Source organism: Ursus arctos, unplaced genomic scaffold (genome assembly GCF_023065955.2).
Source record: "Ursus arctos isolate Adak ecotype North America unplaced genomic scaffold, UrsArc2.0 scaffold_12, whole genome shotgun sequence".
Classification (NCBI taxonomy): Eukaryota; Metazoa; Chordata; class Mammalia; order Carnivora; family Ursidae; genus Ursus; species Ursus arctos.
Window position 1 is genome coordinate 12,499,915 of NW_026622786.1, and position 26,628 is coordinate 12,526,542.

A 26,628-nucleotide genomic window follows, 5' to 3' on the forward strand; every position below is an offset into this window, starting at 1 on the left:
ATCAAACAAAACAAAACTGGGGGAAAAACTGTGGGACATCATTTGTTTGCTCTCGCTCTAAACATCACAATGGGTCATTTTTCAAGAAAGATTATAGGTACATGTTAGATAGCTCCCGAAGGACCCTACATCATCGAAGAAAAACAACCGAACAGGTCTCTGAGATGATTAATCAACCTTTATCTTAGCACACTCGAGGGGTTATCCTGAGATGACACAAATTACTCAAAAAAATCGATACATTTAATATGCTTTCTCTAGGTGTATACTTACTCATAAAAAATGGCCCTCCCTCAAAACTAGTATGCACTGAATTTAGAAGATAAACTGTTTTAATATAGGAATCTCCCTCCCCAGTTGTATAATCTAGTTCTCTCTCTATATATAAATGATATATGTAATACATGCATATATAGTTATTACATATGTAAATACATATTTATTACATGTCAGTTTTATACATATATATGTAAACCAAACCTTTTCACTGTGGTTTTTATTACAGTATCACTGCTCTTCAAATCATGCTGAGAAATTCCTTACCTGGTGCAATTTTCCCATCCTGAGCTGCAGGACCATCTTTCAGCACATTTTTTACTTGTAGGAACTCATCAGGCCTATCTCCCCCAATAATGGTAAAACCAAATCCCATTGTGCTTTTCTTCAATGCTGCTCGAATAAGGATACCTTTCAGCTGGGACGGATCACGAGTGAAGTGGGATTTTTCCATATCTATACCAAAATGAGAAAGGGGTTTGAGAACAAAAACAAAAACAAGGAACATGGCCCCTAAAGTCAACCTTTAGGATAGACTATATAACTTAAATATGAGAAACTATAAAGGGAAGCACATTAGAGAGAATCTAATGTTATGAAACAGAATTTAAATTCATAAACTATTAAAAAAAAAACTTAGCCAATGACTCGCAAGTCTCTTTTAGGACTCCTCTACGTTGTTTGAAAGGTAAAAGCACCTCATTGTTTTGTTCGTTTGTACTTTTTCTCAACCCAAAGAGTCCTTCATATGAAGTCAAAATGATGCACCGAGGGACAACCTTTATTATTAAATTCCTGAAAGTCTTGGACACCATTCAGCTGCACATTTCATTTAAATAAGCATCTACTGAGCTCTACTGAGAAAACACTATTCTGGGAACATGAAGGCAACTGCCACACACTTACGAAAAAGAATATACTGAGATATACTGAGAACTTTTTATAATTCACAACTCAGCCTTTCGGCGGCCCTCAGTTCGTATCTGATGAAGGCATGAATTCCTGAACTCTCAGTAAATAGTTTCATGTTTCTTTTCCTTTTACTCGTACTCAGTGAATATTTTGGGAAGAAAACAAACACAGCTCCACTGAAAAGCCTATTTTTAGAGGTTTCCTCAGCTGATCCTAAAACGGAAAGTGATCCATATTTGTAAATAACGAATTTATACAGCTCCTTGTCTTTCCCTTCCTCTCCTACACCGTGGAGGGGCACTTTTGAGAACTGGGAAAAGATCTAATTGTGTGATTAGTAACTTACAAAGCACCGTTTCAATTACCTTTTAAAAAGATGGTCTAACATTTGCTGCCAAATATTTAATACTTATTATTGAGATATAAACACATATGATAATGAGGCACTTAAAATGTACAAGTCAACGTTGTGCAACCATCACCTAACTTTAGGAACCCCCTGCCCTGAAATCCTCATTCCAGTTGGCAGCCACTCCCCATTTCTCCCTCACCTGCACTCACACACCCTAGTGTTAGGCAATCACTGAGCTATGTTTTGTCTACAGCTCTGCCCAATCTGGACATTTCATATAAATGGAGGCATGGAATATGTGGTCTTTTGAATGATTTCTTTCACTGAACGTGACGTCACGTTTTTGGGGTTCATCTGTGTTTTAGCATGTGTGAACTCTTTACTCCTTTTTACTGCCAGATAATATTCCGCTGTAGGGATAGATCACATTTTACTTAGCCATGTTTCAGTTGACGGAGAGCTGGGGTATTTCCACTTTTTGGCCACGATGCGTAATGCTGCTCTGACTGTTCTTGTACGAGGTTGTGCGTGGGCGTACATTTTCATTCCTCTTCTGTACCTACCAGGACTAGAAGGGCAGCACTCGCCATAAACCTAGAGTAGCTATGTTTCACGTTTTCAAAAACGGCCACACTCTTCCGAAGAGGCTGCACCGTTTTACATTTCCACCGGCATCTATGGGGCCTCCGATTTCTCCGCCGTGCGGCCCACACTGGTTGCTGGGTGCTTTCCGGTTCCAGCCGCTCTAGTGCGCATGAGCGGTAGCTCGCCGCGGTGTCAGTGCTCCTTTCCCTGATGATTCCAATCGACAGAGGTGTCCTGTTTCATACACAGCTCACCCTCGGCCCTGGTACGGAGCCCAGAGATGTCTGTGTGGAGCTGCTGCTGCCCCTCTCGGCGAAGGGCTCTAAGAGGTACATTAAAGCCTGTTGCCAGCTAGAAAAGAGTCATCTTTGGGGCTGCCCCATATGGCAGCAGGGACTGTGCGGTGTAAACAGCTCCCTCAAGGACAGGAAGGGCTGTCCTGAAGACACTGACAAAGGCAGGCTTGCGGTGGGAGTAGGTCTACTTTACTTGACCTGTTCTTCCCAGCTTTGCTGACCTCTTAAAATAAAAGCACTTGACACGAAAGGAAAGGGAAAGGGAAAGAAAAGAGAAAGAAAAGAAAGAAAGGAAGGAAGGAAATAAAGAAAGGCAAGAAAAAAGAAAAAAAATCAGCTATTTTGGGCTTCTCGAAGTGGAGGGCTACACTCCAGACGGCAGTGCGTTGACCACCGTAGCCACTATTTTGGGAGGCCTCCCGGAGCTTGGCCAGCCAGCCTGCTGCTGGCGATCTCTCTGTGCGCTGCTGGCGATCTCTCTGTGCGCTGCTGGCGATCTCTCTGTGCGCTGCTGAGCTGAGCCCTTGTTGAGCCTCTGACATTCCAACTAGCCACCCGTTTCTGAACAAAATATTACTTTTTTTTTTTTAAGATTTTATTTATTTATTCGACAGAGATAGAGACAGCCAGCGAGAGAGGGAACACAGGCAGGGGGAGTGGGAGAGGAAGAAGCAGGCTCATAGCGGAAGAGCCTGATGTGGGGCTCGATCCCAGAACGCTGGGATCACGCCCTGAGCGGAAGGCAGACGCTTAACCGCTGTGCCACCCAGGCGCCCCTGAACAAAATATTACTTAAAGAAATTATTTGACACAGCCAAAGCCCATTCAGTCATGTAAATTGATTAGGACTGCCCACTGGGGTCGCCTACCAGGTTGTGGACAAGATAGATCATCTGCTTAATGACCGTGTACATAGGCAGTTGAGGACAAAAATCTGATGAAATGTACCTTTCTCATTTTTAATTGTGATACTTCAAATATCGTGATACTTCTGGTGAGCTGTCTCATGCTCTAGTCCTCATGAATGTTGGCACAAGACTGGCTCCTGAGGGTGGAACTAGAAAATCAGCATATGACAGATGAGATCCAGATGTGCAAACATTAAAAGGGAGAGGGCGGAATTCTGGCTAATACCTAATTTTGAAAAATATTAATAAAACCGCCCAAGCTGATGAGAAGTCGGTCAGAATTAGGTCTTATCAGAATTAAACACAGGGAACGGAGAATAAGAAAAGCAAAGAAACAGTCTTGATTCTAAAATATCTGATTTTAAATACAAGCTGTGGGATTTAGTTGAGTGATCTTGGAATGTTTCTTGACATTTTATTTTTATTTTTTTGTTGTTATTTGACCTTTTAACCTCTCAGTTGCTTCATCTATAAAATAGGGATAATAGTACCCAAATCAGGGGATTGTTACAGGGATTAATCTAGATCAAGCATCAAAAGCAGAGGCAACGGGGCCTGGCAAACAGTAAGTGCTCAATAAATGCAGATGAACACAAACACATCCACACTATCTAAAGAAGGAGGTTCCTGGCTCACAAACTCGGGTACTTCTGTCCTTGCGGCAAGCACATCCCTGGAATGGACGCACCCAATGGCTGACCTGACGCCATCAAGGCATCTGAATGGGGACCATAATAGTAACAACCTTGCAGAGATATTCTGAGGCTTAGATGGGATGATGCATACAAAGCATCCAACTGAGTACCTGACCCAGTATCTCAAGAAATGGTGGCCATCATTCTTCAAGAACTAGCATAACTTCATCCCTTCTAGGAAGCTTTTCTTGCCCTCTCCGTGGCCAAATTTAATCTCTCTCTCCTTTGTTCCAAAATTTTCTCCTTTGTTATGTCAGCTATCACACTGTACTAAAATTAGTTGTCTATTTCCCTGCCTAAATTGTGAGCTCCTGAAAGACAAAGGCGGAGTCATTATTCTCCTTTTACTGCCCAGCTCATAGGAGAGTCCCTGGTTATCTAGATTAATAACACACACGTGCGTGCGCGCGCGCGCACACACACACACACACACACACACACACACACACACACGTGCGTGCGCACACGCTTCCTGCCCTCAAGGAGCTCAGAGTTTAGTGAGGGTGGAAGATCTCCCTTGGTACGTGTCATGAAGACATGGGCATTCAGGAACTGTATATTATAATACAAAGAACTCTGAATTCAAACTCAGTCAAACTAAGTGCAAATTCTGGTTTGACACTATGATTCTAACAAAAGTCTTCTCTTTACTAAAGTCTCGGTTTCCTTATGTGCGGTGGGGATTCATGTTTCTCTCCACTTAGTGTCCTCAGTCTACCCTCCTTCAAAGGTATCAAAACAGTTGCCTGTACCCCTGCCTCCACTTCGTTACCCACCATTCCCTATTCATTCTACCGCATTTTTACTTCCCTTCCACTTGCTTTTGCCAGAGTGACAAATGACCTCCGCACTGTCACGCAGGCACACTTTTCACTTTCTGCCTTTCTGGACTTTGCAGCAACATGGGACACAACCACTCACCTTCTTGTTGAAACTCATTCCTTCTCGTGGCTGCCTCTCCCTACCACCTCATCTCTTGTTACCACCCCACAAATACTCTATGTTCTAGCCATTCCTCTCTGTTCTCCGGCCTCTGGACCACCATTTCATGCACCTGTGGTTTTATACATTCGGTTCCTTCTACCTGGCATGCCTTCTTGCTCCTCTAAAATGATCATCCGTCTGATTTAACTTTTCCTGACACTTTAAGATCCACTTCTAATGTGTCCTCTGCTTTGAAAGTTCCTCTGTGTCCTTGACTTTCTCCACCAAAGGAAAGGTGAGCACTCCCTCCTTTATGCCACCTATTAATACATTTCTATTAATACAACATGTACAGCTCTATTAATAACAATGAAAGCTAGTATTTCTTGGCTGCCATTTGCCAGATAGCACTGTAAGCACTTTCCACATGTTAATTTGCATGCTCAGAACCACCTTAAGAGGTAAATACTATTCTTATTCCTATTTCATAGACGGAGAAACAGAAGCACAAAGAGTTTGGGGAACTCATCCAAGGTTATGCATTTGGGGTTCACACCTGCTGCACCCTCTGCACACTTAACTGCTCTCCGAGGATGGCACCCAACATCATATATGGCGACCACTGATTTCCTGCGTCTGAATGTGAACTCTTGGGGGCAAGACCTGTCTTACTCCCAATCGTTTTTGAACACCATGTGACTGGCAGAGCACTGGGCATACAGTAGGTGCTCAAAAATATTTGTTAAATAAAAATGCTTGCTAAATCAAATGCAAAACTTCAAGGACAGGACTATGTTTCTGAAGAGTAGCTAGAAGGAACAAGCGCTTCTCTCGTGGACAACAGGCGTGAGGGGCCTACTTGATTAGTACAGTATGATCGTACAGACAGAACCCTGGTTATCGGGACAGATGGAGGAGGAGGAAGAGATGGGAAGGGATGAGTAGAATGTAAGAAATTTCCGGGCAGCTTTTTCAAAATACGTATGGCTAGGCTCATCAAAATGTGAGGACCTATGTATTTTAAAAATATTCCCCAAATGATCCTGATGCCCTGCCTTCCCACTTGAGAATCAATGATACAGGCAAATTATATGGTGGATTTATTTCTATCAGTTAATAAAGAATCCTGGATGGTTACACACATTAGACATAAGCATTCACTTGGGGGAAGCTCATACTGGATTACAGAGCTCAGACTGTCCTGGCCTGAAACACTGGGAAACAATGCAATCTTTATATCACAACCTCAGCCCATAACAAAGCTATTCAATACCTTTTGCCAACAATTTCACACTTTCCATCTAAGCGGCATGGGAAAATTGCAGTATTCTCAAAACGTTTAGATGTTTTATTAAGATTATTCCTATCTTTACAGTGACAAAAATTAGACCTTCTCTGTTGAACCTCAACGTCTCAACAATAAAAAATTCAAACTTATTTTCATTAATTCAGTATATAAATTTTACAAGGCATTCTCAGAAGAAAAGATTGGGGAAAACACTTTACCTGGTTTTGAAGACCCGGTCTCAGCCTGTCCTAACTGCTTTTTCCTTTTGGCTTCCTCCACTGGATTTTCAAACTGGGTTTTCTGGTTAAGGTGACTGTAAGATGTAGAAAAACGGGCATTTCAGTTTAAGATGAAAGAGTGACATTATTTTTAAATAGACTGTTATACCATTCCATCCCCGTAGGCTAAGGGGCAAGCATGTATCTCTAGACTATGGAATTCAGAGAAGCTGAAAGTTGGTAGGGAAAGGGCTTTTGGCAACTAAAGAAAGGCCCACGGAAGATGCCTAGAAGGGAAAGCTGATGAAGCCTTCACTACAGCTTCTGCATTGAGGTACCCAACGGAGCCAATAATAGTTTTCAAAACCGTAGGAGACACCCTCACATCTAATGCAATCGGAACAGTCGGTAATGGATCAGCTCATTTTCTAAAAGGCAGTTCATGGGAGGAGGATTTTAATTCAAGTTTCTTGAAAATGAAGTAGCTGTAAAGACGCTTTTGGAAAAATCTGAGTATAGAAGGTTTCTTGAATTTTACTATTATTTTTCCAACTGACTCACTCACATCAGTTTAGCAGAATGACTAAGAAAGAGATTTGCTTTTACCAATTTGTATCAGAGAACAACTCTTCCACACTCAACTTTTTTCACAATTATACAATAATTAAAATAATTACGTCATCATAATATAAATTTAACTGGTATTTCTGATTTGGGAACATTCACAACTGCCTTGGAAAGCACACAAGTCTGTGGGGGAAAGCAGAACAGCACTGGGAGACCAAGGGCGAGTGACCAGCTAACAATAGTCAATACATGATTGGCAATAGTACATTTCAGCGGGGCAGCCGAGCCCTGGCTGGTCTGGCAAATCAGTCAAGGGGAAGCTGGGTAAGAACGCAACTGCTGTACAAAAGTTATTTAAATAGGTTCTGATACAGAAGCAGTGGGAATTGCATTCTAGCACTTCCATGGTACAAATATATTTCAGCCAAATGATAGCATTTTCCAGAAGCCATTTTAAACGAGAAGTGACATTAGCAAATACCAACAATTAAACATCAAATCATGAGAATCTCAGATTATGACTGCCTTTAGATAGGCTATTACAAAATTTGCATACAAATAGTCATGCAACTTGGATAATTACTTTGCCATCTATGAACATTAATGGTGGTGATGGAGGAGGGTAGCAAGGACCCGTCGGGGCAAGGTATGCTGGTTTTCTCTATGTCATTTAGGCTTCTAGTGCATTATTAACTCTGCAACAGATGTACTTATTTAGTCTCAGAGTTCTAAACATGGCAAGTTCCACTTGAAATTCTCTGGGTTGTGATTTCACTACAACTCAGGTATGCTTCTGCTTCCTACCAAGGGGAGCCCCTTATCACTGAGGTAACTGTTAAACCCTCTGGGAAAATGGAAATCTTTGGTATTAACTTAGGGACCACTTTAAACATTATGTAGTAGGTACTGACATTTTACATATTCTTGAAAGACAAAACTACCAGAAAGTGACACTTAGAAAAGAATAAACCTGTTTAGAATAAACCCTGGCTCGCTTTAACATCATCAGTTGGAATGACTGATTTTGCCACCTAGGCATTAAAACATAAAAAGTAGTAATTTGTATTTATACTCTTCGTAATGTGTGGGAGAGGAGATTAGAAGTATGCAAGTGAGTAATCCCTTTCCTGAAAATTCTTTGACAAAAGAATGTAAGATTTTAGTGCAGGGAGTAATTGCATCTGTCACCTTAAACTACTTAGATTAAAATGCTACTCAAATAACAAAACATAAAAGTTAAAACACTCTCCTTCTCATTTAGTTACTTATATTCACAATATTGTTAAGATGCAAGAGATTTTGTTTTCCATATAACTACCTATGAGAAGTAAGGTAGGAGGATCTCACAGATTACTGGAAAAATTAAACAAGGGGAGCAAAGAAGCATGACTAAATACAGGATATATAACTTGGAATGTCATCTGCATTAAAATTTTGTGTATAATCGGTGGATCCGAACATTCACCTCCACAAACAAAACCCTTACTCTCTCATGACGAAATCTGAGATAGTCAAGCAGATGTATATTTTGACTTTGAAACCTAAGCGCATCAAGACATTTACTGCAAGACAAGAAGACAACATTTCTAAATACGTAAGCATTCTTCCAGAAGGCCTGCCATTAAGTTTCTGGAACAATTTTATTTTCAAAAATAAATTAATCCATTTCAGAATCTCATCCCCGAAAATAAATACTTGCAGAGAAAAAGTGCCATTGCAGTTGGTGTTACTACTCCAAGGCTCTGCCAAAAGCAATCATGGTGCCATCTGGTTTGACAAAGTGAGAGAGCCAAAGAGTAGCCATTCAAGTCACAGCTTTTTATCTCCATCAGTAAACTCACTGCAGATTACTATGGTCGGGATTCAAAACCTGACTAATCTGGGAATCAGGCCACACTCCACAGCTCAGCTGACTCCATACTAATGTGCATCTTGAGTACAGCCCGCTCTTTCTTAATCTAATAAATTACCCTCCTGTAAAATGAGCTCGTTCTGGGAACAATCATACAAAATCATGTCGCCGCTGCTGCTGCCTCTAATTCAGGCTATTTGACACACGCTCCACGACAACTGGGAGCAGGTCACTTCAGGCTTCGCCCTGAAGTTGCTTCAATATTGTATCTTTGCTTAATGAGAACCAGATCATTTAGCCCAAGATTTTATAACAGGCAAATGACTCTCACCTCTTGACCATGTATTCAAATTTACTTGGAACGGACAATAAGAGAATGAGAATCATTATTGCAGAAATGTTCAGCAGTGTCAATGGCAATTAATAGTTTATCGAAGCCAAATTTAAATAGACTAAACAGCGAGGGAGGAAAATCCCACAAAACCTTTCCAGTTGGCCTTCAAATAGTCCTTTGACTGAGAAATGGTTGTTTCTTTATTTCAACTAAATATGCTTTAGAAAAACAACAACAACGATGAAAGGGCTGCTATCTACTTTTCACATGACAAATATTAGCAAGATATTAATTAACGCAATGAAAATAAAACTGAGGGCTTCGGGGGGGGGATGGGATAGGCTGGTGATGGGTAGTAAGGAGGGCACGTATCGCATGGTGCCCTGGGTGTTATACGCAACTAATGAATCATCGAACTTTACATCGGAAACCGGGGATGTGCTGTACGGTGACTAACATAATATAATAAAAAAACATTAATTAAAAAAAAATTGGCTAGTCTTCCAAAGGAACCAAAGTGTTGACACTGTGAAGTTATATACCTCAGGGTCAAACTGAGCTGTTTTCTTAGGGTACAAGCTAGATTTTAAGAAAGCATTCCAAAAATCTAGCCACAGGGACTCAAATAACAACCTACACATTAGAATAAAGACTAGACGTATACTTGAGCCGAATGTGACACTGTGTGTCAACTGCACTTCGTTAAAAGAAAAATACTGGAGCCACAGCAGGGGTCAGAGATACTTACTATCGGGAAAAATACTAGGAGACGGCGTTGGTTTACACCAAAAAGTGATGAAAAATTAATAAGCAATCATAAACCTAGAAGATTCCCATGTTTGCTACTTTTTCGGGTCCTGATATTTGGCCGTCACTCCCTCAGCAGTAGCTTCAGACTCCTCGTTTCTAGGTACACAGTAGGAACATTTCTGATGCAGTTATTTGCCTGAGGTCAAACTTCTACCCTAGCATTTGGAAAGAAAGCAATCCCTCGTCATAACAACGTCGCAACTGGATAAATGCAGAAAAGGGAAAGAAAAATCCGAGGACATTGATGACACCCTGATTTCTCTGACTAACACAGGCAGGTGTTCTGCGCTCACTCCGACAGATACTTATGTTTAAATTTAACTGTAACAGCTGTGTAAGAAGCAACTCTCTTCCCCCCAAAAGAATACTAAGTGTTCCTTGATTAACGCCCTAAAAGACAGTACACTTCTAATCCTGTACTCCAAAACTTTGGATCATTACGCCTCACTGCCCTCAGAGTGCTTTCGCTGCCTTCACGACCAGATAGCTGTGGTGTTGGAAGTGACCTTAACACGTCATCTAGTCCCTGCCCTCATTTCACAGTTTTCTATATACTACTTTTCTCTAGATGCTGTGGTAGTAATGGTAACACTCCCAGCTATCCCAACTTCCCGCTCTATTTACTTCAAAGCCAACTTCTGGGGAGCCCAGAACCACTGAAGTGAATGCTCACTGCCCCTACTTCTAATTCCCCTGGTGGAAAAACTCGAAAGCTGGATTGCGGAAACATAAAGTGTTGTATTCTGGTGATTCCCTAAAGCTGTATAGTGAAGGGAAAATGTTTGGGAGAATATTAACTGAGGTAACAGACTTACTCGACATAGTACGTCCCATACTGTGGGTCCTCTATTTTCTCCCAGCCATAAGGAAGTTCTGGAAAAAAAGAAAAAAAAAAGAAAGAAAAGAAATGGAGTAGTAAAAAGACAGATTTGAAACCACCAGAGAATTCACCACGAGTGAACTTAAGTGTCTTTTATTCCATGACATTCATATTTGGAGACGGACACATAGCTGAGGACTGGCTTTCAAAGAACAAACAGGGTTTGAGTCTGAGGGGCTTCTTCAATAGCTAGTGAGTATCTCAGCAGGTAAGTAGGAGCCCAGAACAAAAGAGGACATTCAACTCAAAAGAGTTTACCTGAATCTGAAGCCATGAAAATGTTAATTATTGAAAAAATCATCTGGTGTAGATCCTTCATTTAAACAGCTTGATAATGCCCGCACAAGACACACTTACCCTCTAGTTCAGCACCAGCAGCAACTGCTCCTTCCATTTTTTGCCATTATACATAAGACTTGTCAATTATTTCTGTCATTCTGCCCCACTTCTCCCCCTAAAAAAAGTCCAGCCTTGGATTTTTTTCATTTCAGGTAAGCAACTGAGATTTCCTTAAAACTGAAGAAAATACCTACTTTCCCTTGCATTGAGTTTCGGAAGCAAAATGTGAAATAACTACCACAGTGCCTTGTATAGAATCCATATTTGTGTCTGGCAACAAAGAAATACCTTACATAGGATTATTATATATTATTCATTCCAGGTAACTGACCAATGAAATATACCCAGAAAAACTAAAGGTAGCTGAATTTCTGATAGCTTAAAAAAAAAAAAATTCTGGTCTCTCCAATAGAAACTGACCCTGTCAGGAAAGAATCTCTTTTCCTTCCCACTCTGTTTTCCAAGTTAAGGTTTTTGAAGAATCATTTTATTAGTAAGATATGGATTAAGTTGGCAGGATTGTTCCTAGCAGGTGGTTTTCGTGCTAACGATTTATATATAGGAGTCCAGAGAGGAGTTTTGTCTCTTTTTAAACCCACAGTTATACACTATGACGATCTATACTTTTATTTTCAATTTCTTTTAAAGTGTTTTCCTGCTAGCATGCACACGCATACACACACACACACACACACACACACACACACACACACGTATGCTAGACAGCAAACAGGCTTAGAATATATCCAAAGATTAATTTTCTCTCACTTAGCCGCAGTTTTTTTGCACTGACTTTGTAAGTAAAAATTTCATTGTAATGAAGCTGACAAGCTAAGCAAACTATTATGCTCTAATAAAATTATTTCATACTCAGAATAAAAGGAGAGAATAAATGGCTAGCCTCTTGATGAAAGCTCTGAATCACCTTTACCCTTTTTTTCCATCGTATTTTTTCTGCCTGTGTGTGTGTGTATATATTGATTGGTGGTTTTGAAGCTTGGTGAGTTTTTGTGGTTTTCCTTTGAAGGACCTGGCTAAAATGTCTGAGGTGGAAAAGACAGGAAGCGTTGAAAACGGCTTTGTGAAAACAGAACAAAACAGCTGAGAAGAACTGAGTCACACTTCAGTTCACTTTGATCCTTCCACAGCTATGAAGCAAGTACTTGTCAATTAAGTAGGTACGAAATTTTATGACCACGTAACTGTTACGTGGAGAAGAGTATTTGTTGGATTACATCTATAAAAAAATGTTCTTTAATATTACCAAAGCATTCCCATTAAGGATCGTCCATGAAAGAGATTTTTTTCTTTAATAGAGAGTTTCTTGAATAGCGTGGAAACTGAGAGGGAGGATGGATCCCATTACTGCATCACCACTGGATTTATGCCTTGTCTTCAGAAAAGTTAGGAGAGCTGCAAGAACTGTAGAAACCGTTTGATACCAAAAAACCTCACTAAAAAGAATGTATTAATACTTAATAAGGATAAAAGATCAACATATATACATTTCAGCATTAATCTGGAAGTTGATTCAGCATTTTAATTAGCAACTAACAGATAAAGCACAGCCCCTTTTTTAGGAGAGTAAACAAAATGGCAATTTATCTCCTGGGTTACTTTTAGTTATGGCTTTAATCCTTTACCATTGATAGCATTAGCTAGTTTTCTGCAGGGCAGATTAATGCCGATAAAGAAGTGGTTATTATTTGCCCATTCAACATAAAGTTAATAAAAGCAAAACTAAAACACCCAGAAATTTTATACACTACCCAATGGGTCACTCACTGGCTTCCTTCCCTTTTTTCCTTTCCCTCTCTTACTCCTCTTTTCTTCTTCCTAATGCAAAAAATAATTAGAAACGCAACATAGTTCTTGACTTCAAAAAGTTCACAGTCTAAGCAGAAAGGTAGAAAAGATAAATTACATAATAAAGATAAACACCAGTCTTTGAGGGGGGTGGTGTGCAGAGGAATGACATCAATTGCCCGGTAAGCTATCAAGAAAGCCTTCTACAAGAGGGTGATGTCTGAGCAGTCTTAAAGGATGATTTGGAAATAGGGGAGAAGGGGGCCATTCCAACAGGTCGAAGAGCACTGAGGGTTTAAGAATGGGTGGCCTTTTCAGTAATTACAAATAATTTGATAGGACTGGAGTGAAGGTGGTATGCAAGGTGCTTATCTTATAAGCAAGCACCAAATCACATTTCTTGAGTGCCACGGTCAGGACTGTGATCTCTATTTAGATGACAGTGGAACTGATTATGCTGGACAAAGGCAAAATTAAATTTATATTTGAGAAAGAATATGGGCAGCAGTAATGGCGGATGGAATAGATGGCGTGGAGAATAAAGACAGACAAATAAGAAAATGGGTAATAGCTTAGATAGGGAGTCACAAAGGCTGGAACTAGGGCAGTGGTAGACGGACTGGAGAGAGAGAGTTCATAGAAGTCAGAGTAACAGCACTCAGCGATGACCACGAAGACTGAAGTAGGAACAGAGGAGGCAAAGATGATTCCCAGGTTACTGGCTCTGCTGGCATGAAACAGATACGTTATCAAATACTGATTGAATACCTACCATGAGAATAGCTGTGGGAATAGGAAAGCGGTTATTAATTTGGATGTAGAGGCATTTAGAGGACAAATAATATATAAAAAGTGCCTAGTACAGTCCTCGGCACCAGTGGACACTCAAGAGATGGCAGGCATTTAAAAGTCAAAACTGACAGAACAAAATGAAGAGGATAGAGTCAGGACAAAGTTGAGGATGGGAACCGGTTAGGGCTCCATGAAGTGGGAAGACGTGACGTCACTGTTGAGGGCAGAAAGGGAGGGAATACAGAAGACTGAGCTCAGTCTGGAAGGTAACACATCCGAGGGGCCTATGGAACATCCTGGCAGAGACACCTCACAATTTCATGGAAATAGAAACCTGGTCCTCAAAAGAGAAATGTGGGAAGATAAGGATTTGGGAGACACTGCATTTAAAAGCCACGGCAGGGGTGCCTGGGTGGCTCAGTAGGTTAAGCATCTGCCTTTGGCTCAGGTCATGATCTACAGGTCCTGGGATCGAGTCCTGCATGCAAGGAGTCTGCTTCTCCCTCTCCCTCTGCCTCTCTCTCAAATAAATAAATAAAATCTTAAAAAAAAAAAAAAAAGCCACAGTAGCAGACAGAATTACCTGGATAAATTGTGAACAGAACAAGGTAGAGAACAAAACCTCAGGAATAGTCACAATTTAAGGAGCAGATGGAGAAAGTAAGAATAGTCAGGAGGAAGGGTGTCAAAGAAGACAGGGGAGGAGAGCATGGTGAACACTAATACATGCTCTGTAAAGCTGTCAGAACCAAAGGGCTGAAAAGAGACCATCAAATCTGGCAATCAGGAGGCTACCCGTGACCTTAAAACAAGCACTTTCACTGAAAAGGTAGGAGGCGGAAGTTAGCATATTGTAGTAGAGGAAAGGAAAACAGGAGGTGGAGTCCTTAAGAAGTGATGACCTTTTTTTTTTTTTTTTTTTTTTTTGGAAACTTGGTTGTGAAAAAGATAGTTGAGAACTGGCAGGAGTAGGGTCAAGAGAACACGTATTTATCTACTATTGAGAGAGCAAAGACCTAACCATACCTTTCTGGGCTCGAAGCCAAAGCATTCTCCCCAAAAGCTGATTCAAAAGGAAAAGCCATTTCTGGCAATATCAAGCAGCTGGTTGGTTCTACAGCCTATGAATTTATCTTTGTTTCCTCTTGCCCAGATAATATTCTTCTTATTTAAATATATGAATTGCAATTGTGTTCTCATTGGGAGCATTAGTCAGTTGATAATTCTTTTTTATCATTCTCCAAGCTCCACAATAACATCAATATTTAATACTTTTTAGCCTTTAGTAAAAATGTAATCTTTTACTGTAAAGGAGGTGAGTTGGGTATAAAATGGATTCCTGACGTTGTATTTTTAAGATAACTATTGAACCAAAACGCTACTTATTTTATTTGAATGAAGACAGATATGTACATCAATTAAAACATCGGATGCAGCATCAAGATCCAGTTGGGTTCTGAGTATGAGAAGACTGGGAAGGAAAAGGGCAAGTTTTAGAAACGAAGGTTTTTCTAGAAGATCTTAAATGTTTAGCAGAATGCAAGTGATAAGCAACTTAAACTACAAAAACTTATAGTTTAAATATCTTCATTATTATTATCCCTTAGTGAGCATTATCTCTGCAAAGCACTGTGGAGAACACCAGTGTAAGTCAGATTTAGTGTGGTGGGAAATAGTGTATCGTGGGGCCATTTCCCCCATTCAGGAAGGAGACCAAGTGCACAGTAGAAGTGGTAACAGTTGGCGGAGTATCAAACAAATAGACTCAGGGGTCTAAACTGTGGGGTTCCCCCAGGTAGGTACAGGTGATATGAGGAAGGCATCCCCAAGTGTGGGAATGGAGAGTAGCCCTTCTATCAAAAAGTTTTAAACATTCTTAGAATACAAAACGCATCTGTGGTTGCCCTATCTTAAGAAAGATATGATTAGGATGACCATGTAATGTATTGTCTACTTTTGAGAGTAAAAGGGGACACTATTATTCATTATGCTGGGACAAAAGGAATAAGCTGGGTTAGTCCTGGGCCAACTGAGAGCTATTGTCACCTTCAATGTAAAGAGGCTTAGGCGGACACACTCATCTAAGTTTTCGAACTTCTATAGAGGGGAAAGAATGGGAGAAACATTCTAGTTTCTCTGAGCCTTTTCCTTTCTTCTCCAAGGAAGAAAGTCTATCTTATCTGACTGGAGGGTTTTAAAAATGAATTCGGTACGCTTGGCTCAGGGCCCCTTGAGTTCCTTCGCTGTTCTGGACGGCGGCCTGCCTGCAGAGTGCGGTCTGGTCTGAGTTGCCATGCCTGCCTTAGGGGAGGAGGCCCCCGCTGATCAGAGGCCAGAGACGGAGTGCTGAAGGCTGCTTCCTTCAGGGGTCAAATAGCAGTAGGCCCGTGTAGATGCAGAGCCAACGCCATGTTCACTCGCCGGCTAGCCTTCTACCCCAACACTCTGTTTCCTGGGTCTTATTTCTCTGTTGACTCCCAGCAAATGAATGAAGACAGACTTACTACTTAGGGCCTCTGCCCAGAACTTCATAGAGATTAAAAAAAATTTTCAAGAAGGAGACTGAAATAATCTGGGGGATAAAGTAGCTTCTCTCCTTCCTTCTTTTCCTTCTCCCCTCCTTCCAAACATTTAAGCCTAAGACAAAATCATCGCTCTTACAGAGTATACGGATCCAGTTACGCCGCCATGTAATGCATGCTTTAGTAGAAATATGTCACATGGGGCCGGTGAGCACAGAGAAGAGAACACCTAATTCTGACCTGCAGAGAATGACAGAGGAGGCGACAAAGGAATTAGATTCTGGAACTGAGCTTTGGAGGATAAGTAGGTCTGAGCCAGGGGAACACAGGGAGTGAGGCTTGTTCCTGGCCAAAGAGATGGGCACGTGACAGAGACAAAGACAAAAATGACGTCATATTTGTGACATGAAAATACTTGGGAAAAAAAAAGAAAGAAAATGCTTTGAAAAAGAAATACAGAATACAGTTCAATTGTAAACTAGACTTTATTCTGTAGGGAGCTATTACAGGTATCAGAGCAAGGGAGAGGTATCAGGCAGTTATATTCTAGAAAGATTCACAGCCAATGCAGCCAAAGGTTTTTGATCGCGTAGCCTTATCAGCAAAACATTTAATATGTACTTCCAAGATGTATATGTTTATTCATAATATATGTCCCACACTACTAATATGTACTTAATAAAGCAGACACAAAACAGAAAAAAAAAGGAGATAAAGATTAAATGAACAATTATCACAATTTTACCTCAATGTGGTTTTAAAAAGCTCACATGAGTTATAGAAAGTATCAGCTCTGTTGTTAACTTACTGTTCGTTTGGGCTCGTATATCTGTATTATCTTCAACAGGTGGTATCTTTGCAGAAATCTTTTTATGTGAATTAAAAACAAAAGAGCGAAGTCTATATACCCCCTTAACTGGGCCCACGCAAACTGTAAAACTTTATAGTGCCCTTGACAGAAGTAGTGGTGCTCAAGCCAGTCTGGGTACTGTCTGTGATCACAGAGAACGAGAAAGACCGCGCTGCCGATCTGGAAGTGAAGTAGGAGAGAAACTTTTTTTCCCCCCGGTAAGAACGTTACGAAAGAGAAGTTCTAACGTTTTCTTCCCGGGCAGCAATAGATAATCTGAGCATCATCAGTTTGGAGATCAGAAGCATAAAAACATATTGGAGGAGGAGAAATACCTGCAGGACAAGAGGACCAAGAATAATTCAAGTCTGCAGTGACTGGAGGGATGGAGGAAGATACAAAAGAAGAAAGATCTAAAAGATAGAAAAGCATAGGGACAGACAGCTACGTGAAAAAGCCAGAATGGCAAAATGTTCATTGTAGTATCTCGGTGGTGGCCAAAGCACTGTAAAATTCTTCCAGTTTCTCTATAAATTGGAAAATGTTCATAATAATATATTGGCAAAATATGGAAAAAAGAAAAAGCAACAGGGATTGGGAACTGTATAGGGAATAGAGCAAGGAGAGGAAGAAGCAAATATGCCTCCAATCATCCGGCCCAGAGGACTCCGAGCATTGTACCTATGACAGAGAGGGATGGGTATGGGGTGACTTTAGGAGAAAGATGTCAGTTTAGTTTTAAATATGTATATTAGAAGTGCTACTAGGGAATTTTTTTTTAAAAGTCTCTGTGCTTTTGGTTTATGGAGATAAAGTTAATACAAATTATGTTTTAAAATTAAAAATAAAAATAAAAAAATCAAAAAGTCTCAAATGCAGTAGGAAAACAGAACTAGAATTCAAAACAGGACAATACTAGAAATTCAAAAAGGGGGCCAGCTGTAGTAAATTAATAGAGCTCTGACAATAAATACATTCTACAAGGGAAAACAGGAAAAGGCAGAGAATTGAACTGCAACAATCAGTACACAGGAAAAGGCATGAAGACCAGCAAGAGATGTGCCGGAGAAGGCTAACACCACGTTCACAGGCTTTACAAAGTCAAGCTCTCTGGTATTACATACTCTAGTTTACCTTTACGGCAGCTGATTTCACCATCCGGAGCTTACTGCTGAAAGCCTTATAGACGAGGGCGCTATGTTATTAACGTCCAACAAAATACAGAGATTTTAAGTGCTCGTTCAGTTATAAAGAAAGGAGTCTGGGCAATTGCATGTGCCTTCCTAACCACCACCCCAAACAAGGTGGAGAATATACTCATCATTCCAGAGAGTTATTTCAATTCACCCACTTCCCCATTCCTCGCCTCATCTTCCAAAACTTCTATCAGCATAGACGAGTCTGCCTGTTCTCAGACTTTGATAAATGGATAAGCGAATACCCATTCTTTTGTGTCTGGCTTCTTCCATTCAACAAGTTTCTGAGATTGTTGAGTGTTATCGATAGTTTTTTTACTTTTTACTGATGAGTAGTATTTCACTGCATGAATATACCAAAAATTGTTTATCCATTCTTCTGCTGATGGGCATTTGGAATGTCTCCAGGTTTGAGTTACGAATACGGCTGTCGTGATCATTCAGGTGGAGTCTTTGGGACTTTTTGGGAACATGGTTGGGCAACCAACACCACAATCCAGTTTTAGAATGTTTCCATCACCCCAATAAGACCACTCATGCTATTTAATCTCTATTCCCATCCTCACCACTGGGCTACCACCACTGATCCACGTTCTGTCTCATATAGATTTGCCTGTTCCAGACACTTCATATAAATGGAATCCGGTAGTAGTTGGTCTTTTGTGTCTAGCATCTGTCACTCAGCACAACATGCAGAGATCGGCTCATGTACTATGTAGTATATATGCTATTTCCTTCCTTTTTATTGCTGAATAGTATTCTACTGGATGATTACACGTTTTATTTGTCCGTTCATTAGTTGGCGGACATTTGATTTGTTTCCACTTTGGGGCTATTATGACTAGTGGTACTATGAATATTTACAGGCAAGTCTTGCGTGGACATAGGTTTTCATTTCTTTTGGGTAGATGACTAGGAGTGGAACTGTTAGGTGAAACAGTAAATTTGTATTTAACCTTTTAAGAAACTGCCAAACTGCTTTCCAAAGCAGCTGTACCATCTTACATTCTGCTCAGCACCGTACCAGGGCTACCATTTCTTCTCATCCTCACCGACATTTGTTATTATCGTCTTTTCTGATTATAGTCACTCTGGTGGATATAAAGTGGTTTTAATTCGCACCTCCACAATGACTAATGATGTTAAGTATCTTTTCTAGTGGTTATTGGGCATTTGTAGATCTTCTTTGGTGAAATGCCTGTTTAAATATTTTGCCCATTTAAAAATCTGGTTGTTTGTCTTCTTATTGAGTTATAAGCATTCTTTATAGATTCAGGATATAATTCCTTTGATGGATACATATTGCAGAGCCTACGACTTTGTCTATTCATTTTCTTAATGGTGTCTTTTGATGAATAAAAATTTTAAATTTTTATGAAGTCCCATTTATCAAGTTTTTCTTTCAAAGGCTCATACTTTTTTTGGCCCAAGAAATCTTTGCTAATCCTGAAATTATGAAGATACCCTCCTAAATTTTCCTCTAAAAGCCTGAGCGTTCTAGCTTTTATGGTTAGGTCTTTGATCCGCCTGAAATTAATTTCTGTGTATGGAGTGAGATACAGCTGAAGTTCATGTTTCCTTATGAATATGCATCCAGTTTTCCAGCACCATTCGTTAAAGATCCTCCTCCTCTCATTGAATTGATTTGTCACGTGGGCTGTAGATTAAGTGCTCACGTATGTGTGCACCTATTTCTGGGTTCCCTACTCGGTTCTGGTGATCTACTTGTCTATCCTTATGTCGGTGCCACACTGTCTTGGTAATTGAGCTTTACAGAGACTCTTCAAACCTGGTAGCTTACGTCCTTTGCCCCTGTCCTTTTAAAAGACTATCTGGCTAACTGGAGCTATATATATTTTATTAATTAATTTATTTTTTACTTTTTTGTTAATTATATGTTAGTCACCATACAGTACATCATTAATTTTTGATGTAGTGTTCCATGATTCATTGTTTGCGTACAACACTCAGTGCTCCGTGCAATACGTGCCCTCCTTAATACCCATCACCGGGCTAGCCCATCCCCTCACCCCCTCCCCTCTAAAACCCTCAGTTTGTTTCCCAGAGTCCATAGTCTCTCGTGGTTCATTTCCCCTTCTGTTTACCCCCCCTTCATTATTCCCTTCCTTCTCCTAACGATCTGCTATTCCTTATGTTCCATAAAGGAATGAAACCATATGATAATTGTCTTTCTGCTTAACTTATTTCACTTAGCATAATCCCCTCCAGTCCCATCCACATTGCTGCAAATGTTGGGTAATCGTTCTTTTTGATGGCTGAGTAATATTCCATTGTATATACGGACCACATCTTCTTTATCCATTTGTCTGCTGAAGGGCATCTCAGCTCCTTCCACAGTTTGGCTATTGTGGACATTGCTGCTATGAACATTGGGGTGCATATGGCCCTTCTCTTCACTACGTCTGTATCTTTGGGGTAAATACCCAGTAGGGCAATTGCTGAGTCATAGGGTGGAGCTATATATATTTTAGAACTGGCTCGTCAATTTCTTCAAGACCTAGTTAGAGGACTTTGATTGGGATTATATAAAATCTAAATATCAATTTAAGGAAAATGAGCATCATTAACAATACTGTGTCATTCGATCTGTGAACACAGTGTATCTCCTCAATTATTTCAAGTCTTCATTAATTTCTTTCAGGGATATTTTGTAGTTTTCGGTGTATCTTGTGCATCTCTCCGTAGATTTGCCCCAAGGTATCTAATTTTTTTTTTTAAAGATTTTATTTATTTATGTGACAGAGAGACAGCCAGCGAGAGAGGGAACACAAGCACGGGGAGTGGAGAGGAAGAAGCAGGCTCCCAGCGGAGGAGCCTGATGTGGGACTCGATTCCGGAACGCCGGGATCACGCCCTGAGCCGAAGGCAGATGCTTAATGACTGCGCTACCCAGGCGCCCCGCTAATTTTTTTTCATATCGTTGGAAACAATTTTAAAACAATTCCATTTTTCAATTGGTTGTTCCTAGAAAAATTCTTAATATTGCAATCATGCTGAACAAAATGTATAAATCGTTAAATTTTTTTAATAGATGGAGTTCAGTCTATAGGCGGACTATCTGAAACTCATTCGCAGCCATTCATTTTTTAACCAAGGTAAATAACTTCAGATGCAGTGATAGAAAAGGAATGCAAATTTTATTCATCTTCACTCTGTATTCAAGAAGGCATAGCAAATAATTTTGGTTGGGGTAAAGTCTATATTTATGTGTAAGACTATACTATTAAAAACTGTATAATACATAAGATAGACAGCATTATTACCTAAGAATTCTTAAAGAAATTTTTTTACTAAGTAGTAAAAATTGTGTGTGGATAGGGGTTGGGTGGGATATATTAGAGACTTTCACGGAGTTTCTACTGATGCTCTAAATGAAAGATTAGCCATAAATACTAACACACCTGTCCTAGTGATACTAAATTAAATATATTTTTGAAGGTTCAACAGCCATGATGTGGCTACCCTGTGGTTAAAAATGTATCTCATTTATTAAAATATTTATTTAGAAATTTGAAAACTTCTTCTTTTTTTTTTAAATTTTTCTTTTTTTTAAGATTTTTATTTATTCACTTGACAGAGAGACAGCCAGCGAGAGAGGGAACACAAGCAGAGGGAGTGAGAGAGGAAGAAGCAGGCTCCCAGTGGAGCAGGGAGCCTGATGTGGGGCTCGATCCCAGAACGCCGGGATCACGCCCTGAACTGAAGGCAGACGCTTAACGACTGAGCCACCCAGGCGCCCCGTGAAAATTTCATCTTTAAAACAAACGTGCAAAAGGGCAATTTATTTTTATAAATACTTTTAACAAGCATTTCATTGCATAATTCTCAAAAAGAGAGAAAGTCTCTCATAAAATTAGGTGCAATGACATAATTATCAGCCAGTTGAATATGATACCCACCCACTGCTTACGAGCTTATGCACATTATGGTTTGTTTAGGGTTTTTGGAAAACTCACTATCTAAGCAAGAAGAACAAGAAAGGATTAAGTGAATAAATACAGTATAAAAGATTTCTGAATCTCTACCTCCATCTTCACAGTCTTCGGGGGCCTTGGCTTTCTTACAAAGACGAGGATCCAGCCAGGTGGTTGTCTTGGTATTATGGCTGCAGGATAAAGATTTCAATTAGAAACCGTCAAATAAAGAGGGAGGAAAGTATTTCAAAAGCAAAGATTAAAAGTGACTGGAAGGTATATGATGTTTGCACATTTATGTCCTACAGGCTCTCTTTGTACATCTCTGATTCAATAATCCTATTGTTCTCAGGCTGCTCCTTCGAAACTGCCATAGAGGGAAGGGTAATGCTAGAGGGAAGGTAATGCTAGAGAAAGATGACTCTAGGGAAGGGGTAAAACGCCAAGTGCAGAATAACAGACACTGACTTAAGCAGTCAAAAATATGTCTAAGGGTGGGCACATGGCCCCATACTGTGCCTTATCCAGTTGGAAAAGCTGCCTTGAAAACCTTGTTTGGTGCTGCCTGAATTCCTTCCTCCCTCTCTTCAAAACACACGCTATTTCTTGTGTCCCTGCGATGTATGGCACTGTGCTGACGACCAGGGATATAGGGATATAGGCAACAGACAGATTCCTCTGCTCTCATGAGGGTTCTTGAAAATGAGTTTCATAAAATAAAAGGTTTTCAAGTATCTATTTCTGCAGGATGCAAGTAAAAATGATGGGTACAGTTAAAGTCTACTCTACAAACTATGGATCATATACTGAATAGAAAAGAGGAGGCAGAACCGAAGGACCCCCTCTCCACCCCTCGCGCACACTCCTTTTTATGCAGCAGGCCAGAGAAGTTTCCAAGGAGCAGTGTCACCTTGCAGTAGATAACAATGCTAAAACAAAGCCATCACACTGCTGAGTAGACAGTGATAGAGTGCAAACATCTGAAATGTGAGGAAATTAAAGAAAGAAAACACCATGGAGGAAAATATACCGGGAGACAACAAAATGTAAATTAAAGTTATTATCAAAGTAGTGTGAGAATAACAATGTGAACAAAATATCATTCATTGGTGTTTTTATCGTGAGATAAACTCCCTAATCTTTATATTAATTACTGTTAGGAATAAGCCAGTGGTTTCGGGGAATCAGTCATACCTTCTAGGCCTTTCCTAACTCCTGAGCTATCAGGCCACGCAACCCCTTCTTAAACTTTGCCAGGTATGATACTAGTGGGCAGACTGTGGTAGAAACACTTCCGTATGCCGAATAACGGATAATCTGAATAGGAGAAACTGGGGTTGTTTCTAGAAGGTCTGCGTTATCCATTCTGTCAAACAGATAATTTCTCCACACTCAAGCCAGTTAAATCGATTTTAGCAACATGAAAAGGATCAGGACTCCAAAGAGGCTTAGCAGCATGTAGACTGTAAGGGGGAAAAATCATGTACGTATCTTGCTAAACCAAATTCAAAACCGCTACGTGTGAAAAGCTTAACTTTGGCTCCAGTGATCCAAAATTTTTCTTGCTAAATTAGCAGATGTACACAATCTGCTAGGATTTTACCCAATATTTCCCAAGGTAGAGAAATGCCCATAGGGGCCATACGCTAAACATAATAGCTAAAGGCTACCGACTCACCGTCTTCTAGATGCGTGATTTAACAGCGGTGGTCACACAGATCAAGCACATCGGCTACCTTGGCAAATACTATTCAGCTATACTGTGGTGAAGAACCCCTTATCAGATATGGGTTTGCAAATATTTGCTCCTATTCTGCAGATTGTTTTTCCACTCGTTGACTGCTTCCCTTTGCTGCACAGTTTTTTAAGTCCGATGAAGTCCCATTTGTCTATTTTTGTTTTTGTTGCCTGTAGTTTCTGTGTCATATCCAAGAGGTCCTTGCCAAATTCAATGCCATGAAATTTTGCCCCTGTGTTTTCTTTTAGGAGGTTTATGGCTTCAGGTCTTATATCTAGGTCTTTACTGCATTTTAATAATGTTCAACTAGAAAGGCATTTCTTTTATAAATTCTCTCCTCTCTCTATAATTTACTAACTTATCCCCATTCATAGAATAAAGTACTGTCAGGTTCACTGTCTCCTACTCTGCTTCTGATGACACTCCAGCCACTTCTAATGACTCTAAATCTTACTTGGGGATTTAGTACTAAAATCAGAATGAAAGTCAAAAGTCTAAATCACCTTTGAACAACCCCTTAAATTGTCCATAAAGAAGACTATACCTGATTTTGTCTGCTTTGCATAATCCTTGTCATTAATGTTTATGTACGTGTATGATATAATCAATAACGTACCGTGTATGGTAAAAAGAATACCATGCACACAGAATCTAGGTCTTTTAAATACTGTAACCCCACCTGGTAAAGCTAGATGCTCACTCTATGGGGAGGATGTGGAACTTGGGACCAAATGAGGAAACAGACTCAAGTCTCCCATCCCTAATTCATTTTTAAGTATATGTTCCTTGACTGTAGTGTCCAGTCCTCAACATTTTAATTGTTATTTACCTGTTATATTCTGCAACTTCACTACATTCATATTCTGCCTCTGTGCAAATTATTTTAAAGATGAGAATTATAGCTGCATAAGAATATAAAAATGCTGCATCATGAACGTTCAAAAAAATTATTGGCATATTATTCTCTGGCGTAAACCATATAAAATTTTAGGTTGATCAAATACATGTGGTATTTTATATCTCTATAAATAGATTTATATTTACATTAATAGTGCTTTCTCATAAATTAGGGTTTGTCAATTTATATTGTACCAATGAGTCTGAGGATCAGTGGTATTTCCCTCCTGTGTTACTCAACTATATTGCCTGAATATATCTAGAACGGAAAATATTCAGCTCAGATAATAAATATGCACTCCCTCCACAGGATGGTAGTTCTTTTTTTTTTTTTTTTTTTTTTAAGATTTTGTTTATTTATTTGACAGAGAGAGAGACAGCCAGCGAGAGAGGGAACACAAGCAGGGGGAGTGGGAGAGGAAGAAGCAGGCTCATAGCGGAAGAGCCTGATGTGGGGCTCGATCCCACAACGCCGGGATCACGCCCTGAGCTGAAGGCAGACGCTTAACGACTGAGCCACCCAGGCGCCCCAGGATGTAGTTCTTGAAATGCTCCATAAGTTGGATAATCTATCGAAAGGTTAAAAACACAGCAAGCCAAAATACCCTCCGGGCCTACATTCTTCATGATCGGTGATAAACCTGTTTTTAATCTCCCTGTTTTTATGAAACCAGAAATCAAATACACGATTCCTTTATCCAAGTCAAATAAAAATGAAATATCATCCAGGGAAATCATCAGATTAAGAATCAACTGTTACTTGTATGAAAAATCTTCTTAAAGAAAGACAAAAGAAATGGAAGCCTGTGAATGAGGATAAAGAAATGGTAAGACAAGCGTCCCAGTGACAGGGTGTGTTAGGAGAGATACAGACATTTGCTTACTCAATGAAGTAGACCATCCCCGTGTCGGTGTAGGCCATCTCCCAGTTTTTGGGCAGTGGTTCCAGATTCTCATCTCTCATCATATAATTTCTGAAGTCCATGGAGCTATTTGTTTGGTTATAACTCGGGACGGTCTTTATCCAATCAGATGACTCAGAATGTCTCTCTCTGTTTTCTGCCATTGAACACAGAACAGCGTGCCAAGTAGGTAAAGTTACACTCCCTTCGAACAGCTCTCGTTTCCAACAAAATACCAAACATTTATCGCAAATTTCCTTGTGTATTATGTCCACATTCTATCATTTTTGCAGTATCAAATAGACATACTGAATTTTTTTCATCTGCTAAGTGACAGTGACCCAGCACAGCACCGCTAACGCCAGTCTGGGAGAGAAGTGAAAAGCAACACTAGAATCAATTGGGAATATTGTGAATACGTATCAGTCAGTGTGCGACTGACAGCAATGTCTGTAGTGGTGCTTACACAGTCCTTTCACGGGCCTGGCTCTACTTCAAGCACTTGACATATAAGAACCCATGATCCTCAAAGCAGCCCTGTGATTATCACCCTTGTGTTTTTTAGATTATAGATGAAGAAACTAAGGCACGGTGAGGTTAATTTAGTCAAGGCCACATACTAACAACAGCAAAGTCAGGTTTCAAATCTAGGTGGTCCACACTCTGAACTGCTCTACCAACTTGTCTCACACATTTAACACAGGCCTTTAACATAATACTAGTTCTTAAAAATTACACTGAATAGACTTCCTGT

The 26,628-nt window shown here is 40.0% G+C and overlaps 1 protein-coding gene across 3 annotated transcripts in view; it reads right to left on the bottom strand.

Moving 5' to 3' along the window:
• Nucleotides 1-26,628, bottom strand: part of MAGI3 (membrane associated guanylate kinase, WW and PDZ domain containing 3) — a 234,163-nt gene that overhangs the window by 38,369 nt on the left and 169,166 nt on the right. For all 3 annotated transcript variants that reach the window (XM_026483723.4, XM_057310354.1, XM_044378631.3), the window contains 5 exons: nucleotides 25,857-26,031; nucleotides 22,449-22,528; nucleotides 10,833-10,890; nucleotides 6,455-6,549; nucleotides 544-732 (listed from right to left, as the gene is read on the bottom strand). In XM_026483723.4, the coding sequence (XP_026339508.2) occupies nucleotides 544-732; nucleotides 6,455-6,549; nucleotides 10,833-10,890; nucleotides 22,449-22,528; nucleotides 25,857-26,031 (597 nt within the window). The remainder of the gene's footprint in view (nucleotides 1-543; nucleotides 733-6,454; nucleotides 6,550-10,832; nucleotides 10,891-22,448; nucleotides 22,529-25,856; nucleotides 26,032-26,628) is intronic.